We start from the raw sequence: 23348 nt of genomic DNA, 5'->3' as shown, positions 1-23348 counted from the left end.
CTGTGCTAGGAGGCTCAGTGCTGCAGGAGGCTCTCTGGGGCTCACTGGCCTGCCAGCCTCGCCGCACAGTGAGGTTCAGGTTCAGTGACAAATCTGTCTCGAAATACAAGGTAGCTAGAGACAGAGGAGGATACCTGATGTAGACCTCTGGCCTCTAGGCATACACAGTCTTGCATGTCTCCCCCAACCCCTCACTCTGTCCCACCATCCCTCCCTCGCCGTCAAGTCTAAGCAAACCTTCTGTATTACAGATCAACTAGCTTAGCAGAAAGCATCAAATCCATGAACCTGAGGCCAGAGGAAGATGATGTTCCATGGGAGGATTTGCGAGACAACAGAGACTTGGACGTTTTCTTCAGCTGGGATCCAAAAGACAGGTAAGAGGAACTCAGCAGCAGTTGGGGTGAATCCAAACCTTTTAAGAAAGATTCCTTTTTACACAAATACCCATGTTCACCGTTGGAATCAGAGACCAGGTACACAGCACATCCCATCTGCTAGGACTGCTAAGACTGGGTCTGTCCATGGCGTGCATGAGCTCCAAGTGGATACAAGGCTACATGATGCAGTTCCTTAGGCACTGTAGAGAAAGGTAACACATTGTAAGACATGTTGGCTTTTCCTAACATTATCTCAGGCTGGCAGATATAAAGGATTTTAATCTCCGTTAGCTTCTAAAGGGTTATGGCAAATTGACAAATTGGTGCGTGTATGTGGGTGAGTGTGTGTGAGAGAATATATGTGGTGGGCAAATATATGTGTGTATACACAAGTATATGTTTATTATTTTTTGAGCAATCCAAAAGATAAGTGTTTATTAGCTAGGTATGGTTGTTCTTGCCTGGAGGCAGAGGCAGGCCAGAACTCTGTGAGGCCAGGGCCGTCTACATCTTGTAGTGTCACAACAGCCAGGGCTATATAATATGACCTTGTTTCAGGAAGAAAAAAAAAAGGTAAAATACTTTCAGTTGATGTCTTATTCTAAACCACACACAGACATGAATAGCCCAGACATGACAGAACCGAGAGACAAGCCGTGTGCTGCCCTTTTGCCCACTTTGCAACAAGCAGTCGAGCCAGGCCTCTGCTTGGTCTGTTTCCCGAGGATGTTTTAGAGCTCACTGCTCCCTCTGGTCCTGTGGCTCTGAGGCCAGGGTGAAGATGGGAACTTCAGACACCACATTTCTCTCTGGTGGGAGTAAGTGGGGCTGGAGGACCCAAGAGAAAGGTCATGAGTGTACCTTAGTGTCTGTTCACTGCTGCCTTCCCCGTCCCCCTCACATGACCTGTCAGCACCTTTCTACCTGTGCTTTTGAGCGTTGAGAGAATTCCAGAGCAGTTGGCTAAGAACCAGGCTCACTGTGACATTCTAGAGACTTGAGATCTCTGGGTCCAGTTTACATGTATGCTGGTAACCAACAGTTTACATGTATGCTGGTAACCAACAGTTTACATGTATGCTGGTAACCAACAGTTTACATGTATGCTGGTAACCAACAGTTTGGTCTAAAGCCTTTCTCAGACCTGGCATGCCGATGGCCACCTGTGGTCCAGTACTTGTGAGAGTAGAGGCAGTGGATCAGGGGTTCAAGGTCATCCCCAGCTGCACGGCAAGTTCAAGGCCTATGCTACAAGAGACCCTGTGTTAGTGAGAGAGGAACCAAACCTCCAGTGATTCTTTGAGAAGCAGCTCCTCAGCCACTGGAAGCCGCCTCCACTCTTCCTTATCCCACCCACTCGAGCGTGCTCGTTCAGATTGCTGTCCTGTGGAGTGGCCGGCCTCTGATCACATAGGTTAGAAGCACAGTCTGCAAAGTGGTCAGAAGGGGCCAAGAGCTCAATGGGTAACAGGGTTTGCATTAACCTGAGTTCAGCTCTTGTGTCTTTCCTAGTGGGGAAGGCCTCCATGTGTGTACCCCATACACCTACACGTACAAGGACTCATGCCCACAGGCGTTCTGGACAGGCTGAGACGGTATCTCCTAGACTCTAACGAGGCACGCATGGTGCCTGATCCTGTGCCACTCTGCTGGAGTCCAGTATGTGGGAGGCAGAGATGTAGACGGAGCAGGAGTTCAAGGTCTTTTATGTGTGCCATGAGACTCTAACTCAGAAAGAAAAGGAACAGATTAAAGGCCCTTTCATTGCTTCATCTGTATTGACATTCTCAGTTAACTAGGAGCTACTTAGGTGAGGCTCTAACTACAGCATGACTTCTTTTCTCGCAGAGATGAATGAATGGTTGTGGTCAGCAAGGCTGAGTGGGCATTTTGCCTTGTGTTTAGGTGACGTGTGAAATGTATAGCCTTTCAGTGGGGAGTTTAAAATGCAACATATAATTTAGCGTGTCTGCACGAGGAAGCTAGGGCACAAACATGCAAGACCCGTGTCTGAAGGCTTTGAACACACTGATTGTAGGTTGCCAAGACTACACCAAGTAAGTTGGCAGAAAGATCTGCAAGCCAGTGTGTAGTTGCTATACGGCACCACGACGGCTCATCCCAGCCATATGTGAAAGGACAGGGAATGTCTAGGGCTCTGATGTCTCATCCCTCCATTCAAGAGGCAGCAGGAGGCAGCAGGCAGGAGGAACGGTGTTACAGTGCAGTTTGTGCTGTCTGTGCTCAGGGCAACTGGATAATCGGTGCACGAGGCTTTTAGCAGCCGCTTCATTGCCATACCCTGTGCAGCATACACCAAGGTTCCAGGCTCCCTGAAGAAAAGACATTCACCATATACTAATGATGAGCTCTCACAGCACAGGAGCTGCTCTAGTTTAAGCAATGATTGGAGTCCAAGCTGCCAGGCCTCAGCTGAAGGCTGACCTTGCAAACAGGTCCTTCTGCAGCATGCTACAGCATTTATCTATCACTAAATAAATGCGGCTCAAAATCAGTACAGCTCTGCCAGTGCCGTCCATTCCTTTAATCCCAGCTCTCAGGAAGAGAGGCAGCCGGGTGTAAAGAGAGACTGTGCCTCACAGATGGTTGCCACCAGCTTAGGATTTGGGGTATGTTTATACATTTGTGGGTTTTGGTGCTACTTGGAACTCAGCCCACGCCTTACAAATAGCATACCATCGAGCTTGTCCTGTGCCATTGAGCTGAGCCCCAGTGCAGTCACACATTTGTGTATTGTGTATGGAGAAATCTGAAGGGGTCTGTGAGCCAGTGGACTCCTGAGGGTTTGAGTAACTTGGCACTTTTACTCCCTACCCTGTTTGTCTGGCATTTAAACTTCTGTGTATCGTTCATGTTTGTTTTTTTTTTTTTTTTTTTTTTTTTCCTTTTTTTTGGAGCTGGGGACCCAACCTAGGGCCTTGCACTTCCTAGGCAAGCGCTCTACCACTGAGCTAAATCCCCAACCCCATCATTCATGTTTTAATCCTCAGAGCAGATACTCCTTGTGGGGAAGTGACCTGTAGGTAAGGCCGCCATGCACAACCTGTGAGGCAGGTGCTAATCAGATGCCAGACTGAGCCCCAGGGGAAGGCAGGAACTGCACTGCATTGTCCTGACCGGAAACCAAGTGCTCAAAGCTTTGAAGGTAGCAGGCTGGGTAAAATGGACGATCTGGGCATTTTTCTGTTTAAGGAATGTTTCTGAAGAGCATAAGAAGCTCTCCCTGGAGGAGGAGACCATGTGGTTAAGAATTCGCTCCTTAACATTGAGGCTGATCAGCGCCCTTCCAAGTCTTACCCACCCCGTGGAGCCAAAGAACTCAGAGAAGATGTCAGAGAACGGCGTGTCCTCTCGGGTTGACATCCTCCGTCTGCTCCTCCAACAGCTAGAAGTGGCCGTGGAGACGGGGAAGCGGTTTATTGAGAAGGAAATTCAGGTATCAATAAGTATTTGCTGTTGGAGGCGCAATGATTATCCCACCAACTGTTGGCCTAACAGAGAAAGTGGAATGGAAAGTCTTGGGCCGTTTTGAGCATCGCTGTATCTAAACCCATTGGTCAGGCAAAGCAAAATAGCTTTGTGAGGGCTTTTTCTTTCCTTTTTTCCCCTCTGAGATGGGGTCTTGGTGTGGAATTCTGGATGGTCTTGAATTTGAAGTCTCCTGCCTGAGTGTTGGGACCACAGGCACACAGCACCATGCTCCACTAATACATACGGCCTTTTCCTTGTTACTGTGGGAGTCAGTTCCTGGGTTTCTCATGGATGAACTTCTATTAGGTTTTATCCAGTAGTTACAAGTCCTGTTTCCATACTTTTTGAGTTAAGGATGTGGTTTTCTCCTTTTCCAGTACCCCTTCCTTGGGCCGGTCCCCACCAGGATGGGCAGGTTCTTCAGTTCCGGCTGCTGTCAGTGCCAGGTCCACTCCTTTCATCTTGTCAGTGATGTATACGAGCTCGACACCAGTGGCTTAGGTAAGGATGCACAGGCCCGTGCTTGCTGGACCTTTCTCATTAATAACTTAGTGCCATAAATACTAAAACCGTAAACTTATGGGGAACCAGACATACCCACATGCTGAGCCCCATCCCCAGTCCCACCATGCTGATGGATCTGCAATAAATGCAGCATAACTAGCAAACCCTGCTAGGGAGCCTGCGACAGTCCTTGTCCAGAGCAGCAGCCACTGTCCCTCCTCCATTTGCACTTCTGCCTTTCTGCCTCTGTGTCTTTCAATATGGGTCTAAATATTTCCATCTCAGGCAAAGGACCCTTTCCTGACTTGCTTGTTGGTATTAAGTTTAGTGTCGCTCCTTTATTTATTTTATTTTGTGTATGGGTGCTTTGCCTGTGTGTGTTTCTATGCATAATGTGCATATCCGGGCCAGAAGAGGTTACAGCTGTGAGTCACCATGAGGGCACTAGGAAGTGAACCTGCTCTTCTACCAGAGCACCAATGCTCAGTCGTAACTGTGAGCCATCTCTCCAGCACCAACTTTGTGCGTGCGTGCGTGCGCGTGTGTGTGTGCGTGCGTGTGTGTGTGTGTGTGTGTGTGCGTGCGTGCCTGTCAGGGTGTGCAGGGAGGGCAGGTGCCTGTGGAGATCACAGTTTTCAGCTCTGTTGGAGTTGGAGATATAGGCTTGAGCATCCTGAATGTGTGCGGGGAGTTGACCTCGTGCTCTGAGGGCTGTACGTCTGTCCAGGCCTGCTACTGTGAGCTTTGTGATTTATGTGCCGCCTACATACTCTGTGTGTGCCATAGCGCTCATGGAGAGGTCACAGGACAGCTGAGCAGTCAGTTTTCTCCTTTTACCAACTGAGTCTCGAGGTCAATCGTGCATGGTGACAAGTGGCTTTCCCAGCCCACTGGCTTTTCAGCATAGCTTGTGGGCTGGGCTTGAACTCTGTCTGGCGCCTTAGTGTCCTGGGTGCTGGCATCACAGCTATCTACAACCATGCCCAGTTTGCTGCTTTCTCTTTTAAAAAAATAAGAAACAACCCAATGTTGATTGCTTGTTTTTTCAATTTTAGAGGGTACAGTGGATATACAGGAACGGATAGAAAATAGTCTTGCATCTTTACTAGAACTGTTGAAAGGTAAGTGTTTAGCATAGATTTCTGAATTGTGCTTGCGTGTCTGACAGTAGCGCAGTGTATAAAAATAGATAAACCTATGGAAGGATTAGAAATAATAAGCAGTTTTTTTAATTTAAAAATTATTTTTTACTGTTTAAAGTTAAGGGTAGTTGTTTTTTTGTGTTTGAGATTGCCTTTGTGTATATTCCAGACTTAACTCAAACTTCCTGTGCAGCCCAGGATGGTTTTGCTTGCTGCTCTTTCTTCTTTCCCCTGGGATTGCAGGCATGCGATAGCGTTATGCCTGAAAGCTAAACTTAGACAGCAGTACCTGGACACCAGTGTAAGCAGGGATGTCAGTGGGTTTAGACTTACATAGACTCAGTCGGTCAGCCGCTCAACAGTGTGAAGTTAATAGTCTCAGTTGACATGGGCGAGTGAGTCTGTGGGTGTGGATGGGTGGGGGGAGTTGTGTATGGGAGGGTGGCATCAATGTGCAGAGGCTGGAGAGTGAGTGTCACTCTTACCTCACTCCACCTTCTTCTCTGAGGCAAGGCCACTCACTGAACCCACAGCCTATTGATCTGACGAGTCTACTGTTGCCCCAGGGACTCTGCTCTGCCTCATTTCACCTGTTTGCTGGTAATCACAGCATTCATTGGTTAACCAGGCCATCTCTCCAGCCCCATCCAGCCCTGAGCATTCATTTGTTAACCAGGCCATCTCTCCAGCCCCGTCCAGCCCCGTGCAGATGCTCTCCTCAAGTGGTGGCCTGAGTATTTCCCGTCATAGTGGCACAGGTCTTCTAAACCACCCAGTCTATAGTTTATGATAACCTGTATTTCAGATCTCTTAGCTGATGGCCAGACCCTAGCAGGTATAATTTTTAAGACTACTTTTCTTATTTTGGAGCCTGTAGCACGTTAGTTGTTAAGACTTTTAACTTTATATTCTCTGCCTTGACTCCTTGTTTAGGGGAAGCTTTTGGTTTTTGTTTTCTGGTGGTACTGAGGATGGGTCTGAGACCTAGAGCAGGCTAGCAAGCATTGATGCATAGCTCCACTCCTGTCCCACTGTAGCTTTCATTTATTTGGGTTTTTTGTTGTTGTTGTTGTTGTTTTTGTTTTGAGAGAGTGTCTCATTTTGTAGCTTTAGGCTGCTTGGAACTTAGTATGTAGACCAGGCTGGCCTCAAACTTAGAGCACTCATAATGCCTCTGACTTCCAGTGCTACTAGTCCCGACTTGGATGAAGTTTTTATGTGACTTATTTTCAGATTCTGCATTCTAAAAGCATCAAAACTTACAGAGAATAATAGCATAAAACCCTCTTTCCCTCAGGTGTCTTCAGCACATGTAAGGGTGACCTCTTAGAAGTTAAAGACGGCAATGTGAAGACCCAGCCTGCAGTCCTAGAGAATCTGGTCTTCTTCGTTGAGGTGCGTGCGTCATCGTCCTGAGGGCTTGGCTTTGTTAACTCTTCTTCACAGCACAGCGTGGACTTTACACCTGCAGCTTGATTACCCCTTGTTGCTGATTATTTAGGACACTAGATGCCATTTTTGTCATTTTGTAAACTGGTTTCCTCTGCTGTGCTTAAGGACAGCTTCTGAGTGTCATTCTTCCTCTGAGGTTCGCTGGATCACCACTCTGTCCTCCTCCTTGGGCATGGCATTTGGTTTATTAATTGCCCAGCCTTTTGTATGGTCAAGGCGGCTGGGGGATGATAAAATACAATGTAGTGGTCTGGAGAGATGGCTCAGCGGTTAAGAGCACTGACTGCTCTTCCAGAGGTCATGAGTTCAATTCCCAGCAACCACATGGTGGCTCACAACCATCTGTAATGAGATCTGGTGCCCTCTTCTGGCCGGCAGTCACATATGCAGGCAGAATGCTGTACATAAAATAAATAAATAAATCTTTAAAAAAAAAAAATACAATGTAGTTTCTTCCCATCTTGCTTTTTTGAAAATGTTACTATGTAGTCAAGACTGGCCTTGAACTCTGAACTCTGCCTCGGCTTCCTAGGAGTCATGGGCATATGCCAGCAAACCTGGCAGTAAAACTCTTGTTTTTAACCAGTTTTCTGTTGTTTTAGATTTCTGTGTATGTTGTGTATCTGTGTGAGTTCACATGTACCTTGCATACAAGTACCTGCAGGAGGCCAGAGCTGCCATGTGGGTGCTGGGCACTGAACCCAGGTCTTTTAGAAGAGCGGCCAGCCCTCTTAACTGGAGAGTGTTCTGTCCCTCCAGCCCGTGGTGTTGAGTCACTGAGCTCACACATACTCCCACAATGGAACAGGAGCCATCGAATGCTCTAGGTTACGTGTGCCGCTGGCCGCTCTGTGGAGAGTAACACTGTGAGGAACCCTTGCGTCCCACATGCTGGCATGTGAACTTTGCACTTAGCAAAGGAACACACAGATCCGCTCTTTTCCTTAGGGAAGGGATGTAAAATGGAGGCTAGCAGAGTGAGAGCCAAAAGGAAGGATAATGAGCTGTGTATGCTGTTGGAGCAACAAACCGCGTGACAGATGAATGAGGGATACCTTCCAAGGAAGAAGTGTCTAACCTTTGTCTCTGGCTGCTATGTAGAAGCCTTCGTGTAATTTATCCTGACGAGTTTGCAAATTTCCTCTTTCAGACTATTTCTATCGTCCTTTGGGTGTCCAGCTACTGTGAGAGTGTCTTGCGACCATACAAATTAAATATTCAGAAAAAGAAAAAGAAGAAAAAAGAAACCAGCATCGTCATGGTAATAACAAGGAACAGGTGACAGACAGCCTGGCACGATGGGATTGCCTCTCCTTGTGCTGTTTTCCTGCATGTTGTCGTCAGGGTCTTCAGGTCTCTGGGCCCCTTTCCTGCAGCCGTTTCTGAAAGGGCTGTGCTGTGCTGCCTGCGCTTGTCCTGACTCTTGATCCTCGGCCTCCCCAGGAGCTGGGACACAGATGTGTGTTGGTTTAAGACCGTCTCACTATGTGAGCTGGCCCTGAACTTACATGGTCCCTGCTGCCACTTCCCAGGGCTATCCTTCCAGTAACAGTGGAAGACTAACGGCCACACGGAGATCTGCTCTAGGTCAGCTGAAAGAACCTGTGTCCAGGTGCTCACACTGACCTGTGTTCTCGGGGCCTCACACTGAGCCATGGTCACAACAGGTTCAAGTTTGCAGCACCTGTGCGTGCCACGACCCTTGCTCGTCCTTTCCAAGTGCAGGATCCTGTCTGCCGCTTTAGTTCACCTCTGTCGACCTTCTGCCATCCAACTGCTCTTTACCCTTTTGTTTGATCTGTTATGAGGAGTCTAGGCAGGTGTGTTGCAGAAGTCACACTATTGGGGCTTATTTCCTTAGATATAGGCAGAAATTCAGGTTAGATATTAGCACTGCCCTTTCAGTTCATTAAATAGGGAAACACTGGTGTTTGTGCTCCATTCTTAGTGTTCAGGAAAGGAAGTATCTTCCTGGTTCTCGTTTCCATATGGCTAGGAGCTGGCTCAGCAGTTAGGAAATCCACAGACCCTGAATTTGACTCTCAGCACCCATCTATCTCCTGGCCTCCGTGGACAGGGATGGACACGCACACGCGCGCGCGCACACACACACACACACGGAGATTCTACAGAGCTGTCATGCTGGCATGTCCTTGAAATCCTAGGAGTCAGAAAGCACAGGCAGGAGGAACACAGGAGTCTGAGGTTTGCTTCGAGCCACATAGAGTTCCTTGCAGCCAAAGCCACATAGCAGACCCCTAATGGACGCCACATAAAGTAAACCCCATACTGTGCAGCCCTACAGCTTAGCCAAGAGACTTTGGACCTTAGGGGCTTTGTGTGCTTGTCTGTTGATTCACCCATTCACTCCGTTTGTGTCTTGTGTGTCTGTGTGTGTGTGTTACAGCAGGCTTTCTCTAGTGCCCCTTGCTGTACTGCAGTCCACCAGCTGGCGTCCAGGGATTCACCTACCTCTGTCTCGTGGGTACTGGACTCAAGCTGACCCACTACACCTGGATTGTAGTTTTCTGATTATCACAATAACCCATGAAAATGTGACTAGATGTCACCCCTGTTCCCAGTCGAGTGACATGGCCAATGCAGCAAGTCAGGATTGTGCTAGTAGACAGTTCTGACCCAAGGGGGCATGATGGTGCTCAGCAAGTGGACACAGAGGTCAAAAAGAGTTCGAGGCCAACCTAGGTTTTATGAGCCCTCATTATTATAGTAATTAATGTCCTGCAGTTTATTTTTTTGATGAGTATGTAGTTGTGTCATAGTATCTTGACTGTAAATAAAGCTGCTCTTGGAATGTAGACTTAGATCTGAAGTGGTGGCCTCCCCCAGCACTGTGACCACTGAGCCGCTAGAGACGAGCTCTTAGGAGAACGGCTGAACAGAGTTGGTATTGACCGTTACCCTAATTACTCATTGCAGAGGGTTTCCAGTTTCTTACTCTCACAAGCAAGGGGAAAGAATTACTTATTTTTTAATAAAAGTGTGGTTGTCTTGTCCCCATGTCTCTGTACCACGTGAGTGCCTGATCCTCACAGAGGCTCTCCTGAGATCTGTGCACCCTAGTGCATGCTGGCAGTCTCTAGCCTGGACCCCTGCAAGAGCAGCTAGTGCTCTTGACCCATGAGTCATGGCTCCAGCCCTCACTTATTTATACAGTGGATGGCTTCTTTATGGGGGAAAAAAAATGCATTTAAAGGTATCTAGTTAAGTGTCATGTTTAGGAAGGCCTTTTCACGCATAAACAAATTGTACAAATTAAAATTGCACACGTACACAGATTAGACCTTCCTGTGGTGCTTACTTTTGTTACTGTGGAGTCAGGGTCTGGCCTTGAACTCCATACATAATTAAGGACAACCTTGAACTAGTGATCCTCCTGTCTCCACCAGGAGTGCTGAGATGACAGGACAAGCCTCCATGCCTGCCTCTTTTTCTTCCTCTTTCGATAACTATAGGACAGCCAGGTCTATGTACATAGTGAGATCTTATGGTTAAAAACCCAGAAACCTAAAAGTAAAGCAAAATGAAGATTCAGTTTTCTATTAATATTGGAAGTCTCAGATGTAAGGGCGGAGAATAACATCCTTGCTTTGGTTGTCTGCGTGTGTGTGCGTGTGTTTTGTGAAAGAGTGCAAGCTCACAAATGGGCGTGTGAGCACAGAGATGGACATCACGTCATAAATCACCCTTGGTTGCTCTCCTCCACCTCCGTCCTGAGGCAAGGTCTCCCACATGAACCCAGCACACACCAGTCTAGATAGAGACCTTGCTCCCAGGATTGCCTGTCTGCCTCACTGGTGTTTACAGAGAGCGTTTATGTCTGTGCTGGGGTTGCACACCTATAAGCTTTTAACCCACTGAGCCGCCTCCAGTGCTGAAGAGCCTTGTTTCCCTTTCCTTCCTGCACATAGGCAGGCCTGAGGAGTCAGAAACAGCTAACACACTTTCTGTAGTTCTTCTCCAGCTCATACTGGGAGTAAGGAATAGAAATTCATTTTATAAAGGAGAAAGGCCCAACCCTGGATACACACTCAGAGGGATCCAGAGTGCTAGTGAGGCACACAAACTGCCCGGGTGAGTCCCAGGATCCCCTTTCCCATTCAGGAGTGTCTAAACCATCACTGCTTGTCAGCAGCTAATGGGTTACTCCAGTCAGTCTGGTTACCCAAAGTGTATCCATCCCTGTGGTCTCCACATCAGACACTGCGAGCTGGGAAGTCATCCTCCAAACAGGACATGTTCCAGAAGCTCCTAACAGCTTTCTAATCTTCTTCCTCCCAGCCCCCAATTTTCACCAGTTTCCAGGACTATGTTACTGGGCTTCAAACTGTAATTTCCAATGCTGTGGATCATATTAAAGGACTTGAAGCACATCTAATTGCACTTAAACTTGAGGAGCTCACGTTAGAGGACACGTCTATCTCTCCGGTAAGAGGTCATGAACAAGCAGCAGCTTTGTGCACAGGGTGAAGGTCAGTTAAGGCTCAATTTATCCCAGACTTTATACCTTGCCCAGTTTGTCATAAAGTAGAGTTCTGTGTTCAGGCTACTCAGGAAGACTCACATTTTTCTTGGTCTGGGGTCCACACCTGTTAATCCCAGTCAGTGCCACGTGTGCCTTATGTGAGTCATCTGACGACAGAAATGGCTTCCCCTTCCATATTCTCTATGAACTGAAAACGATATGGGTGTTCAGGGTGAGGTCACTGTAAGCTGCATGATTGATTTTCGAGCAAGACTACTTTTTGTTGTTTCATTTGTAGGAAGAAAGAAAGTTTTCAAGGACTGTGCAGAGCAAAGTGCAGAGCAGTTACCTGCACTCGCTTCTGGAGACGGGGGAGCTGCTGAGGAAAAGGCTTGAGACTACAAAGAAACTAAAAATTTAAGGAAGAAAGAAGTATGACCCACAGGCACCGAAGACTCCATAGCAGAAGACGACACCACCTTCCCCAGCAAAACAACATCTGGCTGGCATCGTTCTAATCCAGAACTTCCTCACAAATGCATGAAGGACTTTGATCGTGAATTAATTCTTGAGGTATTAAATATATACAACAAATTAAATTATTGTATATAAACCAGAAGCAGGACCCTCATCTGGGTTTACCACTCTTTATACCTGTTCATACATACAGGACAGCAACAAGAGCATCCCACCGTCACTCCTGTCAGCAGAGATGTCTGGGGTGGGCGTTTCTGTACAAGCAGCAATAGAGAATAAGTATAGCATCGCCCTCCGAGCGGCTGGGGCACTTTTCTATCGTGCAGTGGGAGTTTGCTTTGGGACTTGAGCCATATGAGGCAAAAAGCAAATGTAGGAGCCGACTTGGGAGCAGGGCCCTTCCCTTAGTGGCAGGTTCTTTGTGAGGTCCCACAAAACCACATCCCACAGAGGATCAGGTGAGATGTGGCTGAGTCCATGCCACTGCAGGGCACCACACATGACCACAGGTGCTCAGTTTTGGCTTCGTAGCCCCAACAGCCAAGACATCCCCAGCCCCGTTCCTGGGAGAGCTCAGCCTCAGGGCATCGAGGAAGTCCAAGTTGAACCCACTTTGAGGAGGAATTCTGAGCACAGCCCACTGTGAGCTTCATAAGCTGCTGCGACTGCGACCTGACGGCCCTCTAGGAGAGGCGGAAGAGCTGTTGGAAGAGGTTGTACATGCTTTGTGCAGGCGAGTCTGATGCGTGTACTGTTTTTGAGTCCCATTCTGCAGCTGATTCATGTCACACACAGAACACATATGTATAAATATGCTTGGAAACAGATTTACTACTTCAGTGCTTTTAAGGGGGAGGTTTGGGATGGAAGGAATTGTATGTTATGGATTTTAACCTAGGTTTCAAGTTTTAGGTTGACAAAAGCTGTTTTACAATGGGCCTGGTGTCAGTGTACTTTGGTGACACTTGAGAACTGCCTCAGGATGTCTTTACGTTGTTCACCTGGGGTTGGAGGTCTGGTCCCTAAGCCTCCAACGTAAGAGGCTGGTCTGAGAGAAGATGAAAACTGCTCTTGATTATGTCATGCTGAGCCCTGACAGCTCCTTTGGTGACTGTTTTGTGTCTGAATCTCCTCCTCCTCTTCTGGTCTTGTTCCCTGTCACCTGACTCCAGAGAGTCAGTAACTAGAAGGTGAAAGATGAATTTGGTGAGGCTTGGTCTTTCCGTGTACCACTCCAGCGGAGAGGTGACAGAGAGCAGCTGAAGGACAGCTGGCGGTCTCGGTGGCTATGTCTGCATCTCATCCTTTATCTTGACAGACTTAGACTCACAAACCAGCATAGTGGTCACTAATAATTTAAACGTGTAAGGAAATCTGCACAAACTACTTTCTGACTTGTAAGCTGTGCCGGAGCTTCAGCCACGGCATTGCGTCAGAGCATCACATGCTCCATCCTAACACGAACACGGAGGCCCTTTTCCAATGAGATGGATCCAAGACCCTGATTTTGACTTGCCTTGAACATCATCAACTTGTGGTCCCCTTCTGTAGTGGTGGCCTGTTTCCCTTGGGACTGGGTGGGCTTTTGCCTGCCCTGCCATGGCTCCTGCAATAATGTTTTTTTGGGATATTCAAATTGTACTGTTTTCATGGTCATAGATGCTCTAAAACAGCTCCTCAGCTGACCGTGACCAGGGTGGACTCTGGGCTGGCTCTGGTTCTCAGGCATGGCTCCTTCCTCTAATGGTCTATCCAGTCAGTCTCCTGCCCTAACCCGGAGGACCTCCACTGGTCTGATTGGCAAATAATGTCATGTTGGGGTTACACTTCCTTGCTGATTTTCTTACTAAATGTAGCATTTCAATCAGATCTAATTCTTACATTTTGAGATAACTGTAAAAAAGAATGAAATTATGAAATGGCCAATATCTTTTATCAGTCTATTCTTTTGGAAACTGTCATGCACTATACCTTGTGTACAGCCTCCGCCCCCATGCTTGTGTGTCATTAGTGTCTAAGGAGAGGCTCAGAGGCACTGCTGCTCTTCTGGTTATATGGGCTTTCTTCTGTTTTGTTTTTGTGTGATAAATTGATATTTAAAAAACAAAAAACAACAAAAAACACGACTACTGTTTACAGACTGAAAAAAAAATCACTGCTTTTTATACTACTGAGATCCTAAGTCAAGACTTTGCAAAGCAGGAATTGGGTTCAAGTTATTTCTTTGCCGTGGACGGAGAGTCCTCTGTAGTTTCTCCTCACGAGGGAGAGTGCACAAACTTAGGTGTGCTGCCATCAATTTTGTATATTTTCATAATTTTAATTGTTCAAAATTGCATTATATTTTGCAATCACCACGTTCAATCTGTATATGTCTTTCATTTCAACTTTTTCAATACAAAAAGGGGTTCAATTCATCTGCAGGTTCGTTGAAACTCTTCCTACTTTTTTATGTGATTTATTGGTATGGGAAATCTGCTCTTGAGAACTAAGTACAGGCAGCAAATCCACTTTATCTGGACGGGCTAATCTACATAAATGTTTTTATTTTAAGGTGGCCCTTTTTCTTGGTTCATTTTTGTTGAGTCTTAAAAGTTAGAGCTTCTAGAACAGTATACCTCATCTCATTATCCCTAACATGGCCTAGTTTGGGGCATTTCTGTAGATCCAGCTTTAAAGAGGTGGGAAGCAGGAGGAGCAGGTCAAAGCCATGCTTAGCTACTAGACACTGTCTTAAAACAAATAAATGGAAATAAACAAAACCCAAAGAGTAAAGGGCAAAACTAATCTTTTTGGCATAACAGCTGTGCCTTGCAACTCCACTTCTTACAGGTGAATCTGAGTAACTGTCATGTGCTGTCTGTTAGGCGCCGAGACGCTGGGTCCTACTGGAAGCTGTGTGCTGTAGAGCCAATCTGTGCTGACGTGTGTCCGAGTGTGCAGATCTGAGTGAGTCAAAGGCAAAGCCCCTCCTGGCAAAGCACTCCACGGTTTCTTTCAGGCAGTCTGGTAACACAGCAGAAGCAGGAGGTTTTCCTTTGTCCTGATAGTATGTGCCCTTAGCAGGATTTGCCTGTTTCTTCAGGGAGGAACTAACTTTATTTGAATGTTTTTTTCCTTCAGCAAAAAGATTGCTTGCCTGCTCTTAACCTTCCTGACATGGTGCGGATCTGCAGGTGCTATTCCTGCCTGGCTGCCAAACTTACAGGATGAGTCTCATAATGGCGTTATTTGTGGTCACCCAATGCACATCATGCTCGGGGGCAATGGGCACAGGTTTATTCAATTCTCTCTCTCTCTCTCTCTCTCTCTCTCTCTCTCTCTCTCTCTCTCTCTCTCTCTCTCTCACAAACACACACACACAGCACGGGTCTCATGGAAGAGTTAAAATTGAGATCCTTTTTCTGCAAGACAGGGCTTAAGGCTTCCTGCACAGCCTGAGCTGGCCTTGGATTTCTCTGTCCTGCCTCACTCTGCCCTTTGTTTAATGGCATTTAATTTATATTCCTGAATTAAAAAGTCCCTCTTGGTACTATTTGAGAAAATGTGCGGGTTTATTAGAGTAAAGTTCTTTGTTAGATCCAGTGTTTACTGCTTCATGTTACTGAGGAATTCCCTCAAGCTGTCTGTAGCCGTATAACCCTAAGGACTGTAGGTAGCACCGTGAGAGCTAGAGTGCTGCCCTGTGCCAGTGTGGCTGGACATAATCACTGCCTGCAGAAGGAGGGGAGCCTGCATTTCCACGAAAGACGCAGGTCTCTTAAGCACACTCAGCTTCAGAAGACATAATAGTCTTTCTGCTCCTGAACTCCTGCAGCTAGAAATGGCTGCAGCCAGCTTGAAGCCCATCCTATAAGGGCTCAGGAGGACTGTCACCATCCTGTTGCTATCACAAAAGATGAAGGGACAACTACTTTGTTCTTTAGATTTAGCCTGGCCTAGATAAGTATAGAAACCAGAGGAACTAAGGCAAGTCTTTCTGAAGCACCCAAAGAAATTCTGAAATAGATTACAACTAAAACTAGAACTAAAAGTTAAAATATTCACAACTAGAGAGATGGCTCAGCAGTTAGGAGCTCTGGAGCTCTGTTCCCAGGACCTACATTTACTACTGTAGTTCCAGATCCCAGCACCGTCTTCTAGCCTCTATGGGCACACAGGTACAGTGGATATAGAAACAAGCAGGCAAGCAGCACTCAAGACACAAATTTAGAAGAAAATTGAAGATTAAAATTCTAGATCTCACATTCATTCCGGAGATGTAGATTCTGTGCCCTGTCGCATGAGCCACTCTTGTAAGGATGAAGGATGGGTTGTCACACTGACGACCTCACTACTGTGTTTTAGTTAAATTGAACGTGGGCGGGTGTGTGCACGTGTGCGTCGTGCACATGCACGTGTGTGAATCTGTTTCCAGATCATTCTGAGTAGCAGTCTGGTGGAAGTGGAGGAGCATGAGCGACCCACACTTCTGCCAACGGTTGAGCATGCCCACATCTGTCGAGCTGCAGCCCCACAGCATTTATAACAGGCGGGCAGGCTTGGGGTTCAGTGCCGCAGAGTCCCAGTCCCCTGAATCTGAGTCAGTTGGTGCCACTCAGCTTATCAAAAGTTCGTGTTGACAGAGTTTACAGCAAGTGATTTTGTTGGAAAGTTTATATTTTAGATGTTGAAACTGGAATGAATGTTCATGTGGTTTTGTTTCTGACACAGAGTCTTACACAGCACAGGCTGGTGCTCAAGTCACTAGGTAGCTGAAGCTGGCCTGGAATCCCTGATGCTTGTGCCTCTGCCTCCCTAGTGCTCAGATTACAGATGTCACCAAATCTGGCTTTGGTTGTATCAATTCTAAAGGCAGTACATTAGTAAAAGTAAGGATTTGCTTGCTGTGTAGAGAAGATCAGAGTATAGACTGCACCCTGTACCTCACCATACATGGATGGCCATGGAAGTCTTGGCAGAATAGAATGCACAACAACTCAGACTCTTGACAGTGGGCCAAAAGTACTATCTGAAAAGAAAATCTAACCAAAACAGACTTTTATTTGATCAGAATTATACCTGTCAAGGACCTGGGTAGTACCTTCCTCTATAGCACCGGCTCCTGTGGGGGCACAGCCATCTTGTCTTCGCACACAGGCTCCCCACAGACTGCTCCGAGGATGTCCAGGGTATGGTCTCAGCAGCGTCAGTGTCCAGGCACTCGGGGCACAGGTCTCTGGCTCAGGACTGCTTTGCTCCACTGCCCCCTCCACCCACAGGGCCCCACAGTCAGCAGGCGGCTCTCCCTCCCAGCCCTCAGCAAACCCTAGCAGCCCTGCGCCATCACAGCTCCTCCTTCTCGGCGCCTTTCTTGCGGAAGGCGGTGAGGATGTTGAGACTCCTCTGCAGCTCTTCCTTCTTACCCTCACTCATCTTGTTCTCAATGAGCTTACTGATTCGGGCCAGCTCGGAGGCCGGGAAGTCTTCACCTTGGTCCAAGATCTTCCCCATGATCTTGAGGTACTGACTGGCCCACTTCTTGTCTGTCTCCTTCACACCTGAGAGGCCATCCTGCCCCTGTTTCAGGATGGCCTGGCGGGCCTCTCTGCTGGAGGCCTCGATGAACTGGCCCGCCAGGGCATCGTACGCAGGCAGACATCCAGGCATGCCCAGATAGACTCCCTGCCCCTTGAGCCAGCGCTGGATGGCTCCAACTTTAACTGCCCCGCTGTATGGGACAGGATTCTCAAAGTCCCCATCCCGGAAGAGGTAGAAGACTGGGTAGCTCTCTTTGTCCAGCTTGTACTTCTCACTCAGCTCCATGTTCAGCTTGTCACCATAGTCTGTGAACAGAAACCAGACATGAGGAACCAGCAGAACAATGCTACAGGGCCTGCTAAGGAGAGGGAAGACTCAAGGCTGGGGCCTAGTTTAGTGTGAAGCTTTGCTAGAGACCTGGGTCTGATTCTTTTCCTTAGCTGTGTGGCTTTACTCTGCCTTGAGTGATGCTTACCTTCCCGGGTGGGGTGGGGTAGGGTGGGGTAGGGTGATCTTCTGACTATTTTGTCCACTACTTGCCAGAGCCTGTGGGTGTGAGGGCCCAGTCAGGCTGTGACACTGATGTGAGGGTGTCAATCACTTGGAAACATCACGAACAGTTGTGAGCCATCATGTGGGTGCTGGGAACTGAACCCAGGTCCTCCCCAGTCATCCTGGACTTGTAAATACCTGAGATCCCCACCTCTGCCACCAAGAGATCATCGCTGGAGGCTGAGTTCTCAGCCAGACGCTTAAACTCATCTTGCTTCTCTCCATAGGGGTACTGGGTGTCGAACTTCACCAAGACGAACTTGCTTTTGGGAATGACCTGAGGGTGCAAAGACAGAGCTGAGCGAGTCAGGTGTTTAGGGGTGTTGAGGATTGACCCCCTTTCCCAAGGGGCCCCTGTTGTGTCACTGAAGAGACACAGTGGAAGCCAGCCTACACAGGAGACAAGCTGTCCACTGCTATCAGTCACTAATCCCCTTAAAGCTTAGGACATTCTTTTTTTTTTTTTTTTTTAATTTAAGAATTATTTATTATATGGAAGTACACTATAGGAAGAGGGCATCAGATCTCATTACAGATGGTTGTGAGCCACCATGTGGTTGCTGGGATTTGAACTCAGGACCTCTGGAAGAGCAGTCAGTTCTCTTAATCGCTGAGCCATCTCTCCAGCCCAAGGACATGCTTTCTTTACTGTGTGTCACACAGTCCAAATTCCCACTAGCAAAAGGCGGTTGCAGAGCCCAGAAGTGGTGGTAACATGCCTTTAATCCAGCACCCAGGAGGCAGAGGTAAGTGGACCTCTGAGTTCCAGGACAGCTTGGTCTACACAGAGAAACAAAAAGGACAGAGATGTGCATAAACAGAGCTAACACCTGTCCCTTCAGTGCTAAGGAGACCTATGCAGTCTTTTGTCCCTTGGCATGTCTGCCGTCTCAGGAGGCCTTTATCAGTAAGCACCCAATTACAAATCTGCTAAAAGCAAACAGCCACATTAAGGCGTCCAACCATTCAGGCTGCTTCGGCTGTGGAGGTCAGACTTGGGTCAGTGTCTTCACCTAAGACCAGGGCACCTTTTCACTACTTCCATTTTAAACTGTCAATGCCATAGTGAGTGAGTGTGTGTGTGTGTGTGTGTGTGTGGCGTGTGGTGTGCGCACACGTATGAGCTCTATCTGCATGTAAATCTGCATGTCAATCGAGGGCATCTAAAGATGGCTATAATCTACCATGAGGTTGCTGGGACTTGACCTCAGGAATTCTGGAAGAGTAGCCAGTGCTTTTAACTGCTGAGCAATCTCTCTAGCCCTGAGGCCAAATGTTAATGAAGTATTTCACACCTGAATGAGTACAGTTGAGCCAAACATAATGGTGCTTGTCTATAATCCTTGCACTCAGGAAGCAGGGGCAGGACAGGATGTAGGTCAGCTGCTATACATGGTGGGGACCCCTGGAATTAACAATGTCACTTACCCACCATTGCTATCTAGCTGCCCAGAAGGAATGGATACCTATACCCATTTAACAGTTCCTCCCCTGTCCTCCTTGTACCCCGTCTCTGGTTTGTCTACTCGGAGTCTCATTTCTGTGTCCCGTTTCTTTGCTACCATGTTTTTAAAATGTGTTCATATTATAACACTTGACAGTGCTTCAAGTCTTCTCTTCTGTTGGAGTTGGGGTCTGTGCAGTTCAGGCTGCCTTACACTGGTCCTCCTGTCTCAGCTTCCCAAGTGCTCAGCTGTGTGTCAGCACACCTTGCTTATTAGCACGTTGGATATGTTCCCTCCACATAAACCACAAGTAATAGACTCCTGCGTTGTATCTTCCTCTTACTGTAGCTAGCACGGCCCTAAATGTTCACACATGTGTTATGTTGGAGTGCAGACTCAATTCCAGCTGACTTTGGTCAGCAGTTTTGCCTTCTCATCTTCAACTTCAAACAATTCCTTTAAATCATGTGCATCTGAGTAAAGGTACCAGAGGAGGCCAGAAGAGGGCACCTGATCCCCTGGAGCTAGAGTTACAGGCAGCTATGGGTGTCAGGAACTGAACTCACGTCCTCTGCAAGAACAGTGTTTGCTGTTAACCACTGAGCCATCTCTGCAGCCGCCTCCTCCAACCTTTCATGCTTGTAATGCAGTGGTCCCAAACTGTCATTTTTGTCACAGGCAAACACTGAAGATAAAAAGATTTTATTTTTGACATCCATTTGGTTTTACATTTTTAAGGATATTAACACTGCCTAGGGACATGAAAGACAGAAGCCATGGGAACAGGTCACTGACACCAAAAAGTCCAGCGCTCTAAGGGCCCAGCAGCAGGAGAGACTGAAAATATAAATCAGAGCATATCCCTGTGGCCCAGCTGGCCTTGTTTCTGCTCAGCACTGGCTCCAACTGTCTCTGCACTAAGCTTCTTCCTGGGTTCTCTTCTGGCTTCCTCTGTCACTCACAGCTCAGTTCAGTTCTCCCTTCTGGTGAACAGGACTACGCCAGTCACCTATTGCTTTATTCCCTAACGCTCTCCCGTCTCGCTTGGAACCCACATTTGGTTATTTTCTGTGCTTTCCACTAAGATGTGCGTTTCTAAGACTAAAGACCAGGCCTGTGTTCCAGTGCATTTCTCAAGTCCCAGTGTCTGGCACGTGGCAGACACTGAGGGATGAACAGAACTCTAGGCATCTGGGAGAGCTGATGCTGCGTGGTTGTGAGTCGGGACAGGTAGAAGCAGGTGTAGAAAAAGCCCAGCACAGAATGCCTACCAAGGGGCGTACATTTGTAATACAGGACACCAGAATGATCGGACACTTAGCTAACAGGAGGTGGTAGTGGTGTTCCGTGTGTGTGTGTGTATATGGGGAGGGGGGTGTGAATTGAGGTCAGAGGACAATTTGTGGGAGTCAGTTCTCTCCCTTCACCATGTGAGTCCACAGGACTGAACTCTGGCCAGCAGGCTTGGTGGAAGCTTCCTGAACCACCTCAGGGGCCCTTCACTGGGTTTAAGACACAGTCATTAAGTTTCCTAAACTGGCCTTCAACTTTGGACCTTTCTGCCTCTGCCTCCCTGGTGTGACATCATGCTGAAATCCTTTATACACTGAAAAAAAGGATCTGCTAAGAGCCCATCACATCCCAGACACCATTCTAAGTGAACACAGCAGTGAAAACACTGGGCCATCTCTAGTGATGGTGGAAAAGAACCACCAGAAAACGGTTTTTAAAGTTGGAGAACACTGAAAGGCAAGGCATGTAACAAGATTCCTGGACAGAACACCAGGAGGCACCCTTTGTCTTTTACGAGGGAACAGTTTGGAAGAGACTGGAGGAGACGCCTGTTCACTCGTGGGAACACAGCTCATCTGGTGTGCTGTGGTGGCACACCTTTAATCCCAGCACTAGGGAGAGTGGCCGAGGCCGGCAGGTATCTGCAAGTTCAAGGCCAGCAACTACAGTGAGTTCCAGGGCAGCCAAGGTTACACAGAAAAACCCTGTCTCCAAAAAAAAAAAAAAAAAAAAAAAATCCAAATAAAATTGGATCAGATACTTCATAAACATAATATTCTATGAACTATGAATAACAAGCTAATAAACCAGTGATGAGTGTCCTAAACAGAGCCAAACAGAGCAACAGGAGTGCTTTCTCAGTCTGGGCAACTGAGAAAGCAAGGAAGGGACAAGAGAAGTTAACATTTAACCTAAGACAGGGCAATGAGAAATAACCTATTTCAAAGACAGCAAAGAATGTTCCAGTCACAAGGAAAGGCCACTGCAGATGGCCTGACAGATGTGAGCTAAGGGCAGTCAGAGAGAAGGCTTGTGTTGCCTGGAGCAGACTGGGAAAGGGGACAAACGGCTAGGAAGTGAGATACAACACGGTGTATTCCCTATAGGGCTTGCTACTGTATTAAGTAGAATCTCAAGGTGCTTCCAGGTGGCCTGTGTGGTTGAGGGGGGATGGGGATGGGGACTGTGATATTACTAGAGCACTATATAGAGTTGAATAGATGATTAACTAGCTTAATAGACCATCAAACAGACTTCTTTTTCTTTTTAGGGGGAAAAAAAAGGGCTTGAATGGGTTACACGTGTAGGGTCCTATCAGCAACCTTTTCCAAAATAGCCCTGTCCAACCACACAGCAGAGGGGCCTTTAGAGTCCCCTTCTGCGTTTCAGTTCCTCATTCTAACAAAATAAGAAGATGACCACTTCTCTCCACGCTGAGCTGGCCCAATAGAGGAAGTGAGAAGCTTCTGGTAACTAGAGACATGCAAAAAGAGTTGGGTCTACAGAGGCCACTGCATTCAGCCTGCAACATTTACACCGTCCATCTTATCTACCTAGGCTTATAAACCAAATTTTGTAAAAAATAAAAAAAAATTTTAAAATGCTGAGGGTACTGTCGTTTCTTTCATGCCTTGATCAGGTTTTGTTCATTTTGTTCTCTGCCCCGAGGATGTTGTCTACAGGTGGGAGACCTGCAACGTTTTTAACCCTTGCACTTTGTAGGGGTCCTCATGCCGTCTGAACCCGGTTTGCACATTACCAAACACGCTACAACCCATCCTCAGAAGAGCAGACTTGCATGCTAACGTGCAGAGTTCTCTCGGCCACCCCCACCCCATCCGTGAACCGAGGAGCGTCGACCTCGCCCCGCCCTCCGGTCTTCCACTTGTGACTCGTGGATTGGATCTTTCCCGGCATTTCCTTTTTCCCTATCGAGAAAGGGACACTTAGTTCCATTGACTCCGTCTTGGTAGCTTTTTTGTAAAAAAGATGTAGCGAGTACCCGGGCTGCAAGGCAGAAGGGAACGATGCCTGATGGTCAGGGTGGGCTTCGGCACTGTCCACACTGGGCCTACAGGATGATGGGATGTCTAGGGATGGTCCCTAAGGACTGCCTGCTGCCACCTCTCGGGGCCCAACGTCCCCATGGGCGCGCGCTCCCACGGGCGCCTATCTGCACCTGCGCACGACCCCCCGCTCTCATTACCTTGTAGAAAGTGACTGTGTCCAAGGGAAGGGCGCCCTTCGTGTGCAGGCCGCTGGCGCCATGCGGAGCAGAGAGGAGCAGCAGGCCAAGGAGAACGGACAGCAGTGGGGAGAGCGAAACGGCGCCAGGAACGGCGGCAGCCATCACGCCAGATTGTGGGAGCGGGAGATGGGCAAGCTACAGCAGGAGCGCTCCGAGTGGGCGGTCACGTCACTGGGAGGGCCGTCCGGCCGGCGCGCATGAGCGCACGTGGCCACTCAGAGAGGCTCAGGCCGCCTCTAGGGTGGAAGAGACCGGCCGCAGAGGGGCGGGGCAGAGAGGGGCGGCTGCGCATGTGTAGTGTGAGAAGCGGGGGACGGAGGGGGGAGGTGGGCGGAGCCACGTGACGGAAGGGCCTGCGAA

The 23348-nt window shown here is 47.9% G+C and overlaps 3 protein-coding genes across 3 annotated transcripts in view; 2 read left to right on the top strand and 1 right to left on the bottom strand.

Moving 5' to 3' along the window:
• Positions 1 to 14487, top strand: part of Naa25 (N-alpha-acetyltransferase 25, NatB auxiliary subunit) — a 51920-nt gene extending 37433 nt beyond the window's left edge. Inside the window, exons 17-24 of the mRNA XM_032886443.1 lie at positions 252 to 377; positions 3594 to 3837; positions 4250 to 4373; positions 5432 to 5497; positions 6816 to 6913; positions 8121 to 8231; positions 11270 to 11416; positions 11752 to 14487. Of these exons, the coding sequence (XP_032742334.1) occupies positions 252 to 377; positions 3594 to 3837; positions 4250 to 4373; positions 5432 to 5497; positions 6816 to 6913; positions 8121 to 8231; positions 11270 to 11416; positions 11752 to 11874 (1039 nt within the window). The 3' untranslated portion in view covers positions 11875 to 14487. The remainder of the gene's footprint in view (positions 1 to 251; positions 378 to 3593; positions 3838 to 4249; positions 4374 to 5431; positions 5498 to 6815; positions 6914 to 8120; positions 8232 to 11269; positions 11417 to 11751) is intronic.
• A 2465-nt stretch (positions 14488 to 16952) lies between these two features.
• Erp29 (endoplasmic reticulum protein 29) lies at positions 16953 to 23273 on the bottom strand. Its single transcript, XM_032886790.1, has 3 exons — positions 22947 to 23273; positions 18141 to 18279; positions 16953 to 17755 (listed from the first exon to the last, which is right to left on the bottom strand). The coding sequence occupies exons 1-3, from the start codon at positions 23088 to 23090 to the stop codon at positions 17256 to 17258; spliced, it is 783 nt and encodes a 260-aa protein (XP_032742681.1). The 5' UTR covers positions 23091 to 23273; the 3' UTR covers positions 16953 to 17255.
• The window catches only part of Tmem116 (transmembrane protein 116), a 46237-nt gene continuing 46003 nt past the window's right edge, over positions 23115 to 23348 (top strand). The window contains exon 1 of the mRNA XM_032886498.1: positions 23115 to 23118. Coding sequence (XP_032742389.1) covers positions 23115 to 23118 — 4 coding nt within the window. The remainder of the gene's footprint in view (positions 23119 to 23348) is intronic.

This window comes from Rattus rattus, chromosome 16 (genome assembly GCF_011064425.1).
Source record: "Rattus rattus isolate New Zealand chromosome 16, Rrattus_CSIRO_v1, whole genome shotgun sequence".
In the NCBI taxonomy this organism is placed as follows: domain Eukaryota; kingdom Metazoa; phylum Chordata; class Mammalia; order Rodentia; family Muridae; genus Rattus; species Rattus rattus.
Note: the sequence above shows the minus strand (reverse complement) of the source record. Positions and strands in the feature narration are given on the sequence as shown.

Bases quoted from the DNA above. Each gene is read 5' to 3' on its own strand.
- Erp29 (XM_032886790.1), bottom strand. From the start codon at position 23,090: ATGGCTGCCGCCGTTCCTGGCGCCGTTTCGCTCTCCCCACTGCTGTCC. The intron at 18,280-22,946 runs GTAATGAGAGCG...TTGCACCCTCAG, and splicing joins ACACAGTCACTTTCTACAAG to GTCATTCCCAAAAGCAAGTT. The intron at 17,756-18,140 runs GTATTTACAAGT...TTCTGTTCACAG, and splicing joins GGCAGAGGTGGGGATCTCAG to ACTATGGTGACAAGCTGAAC.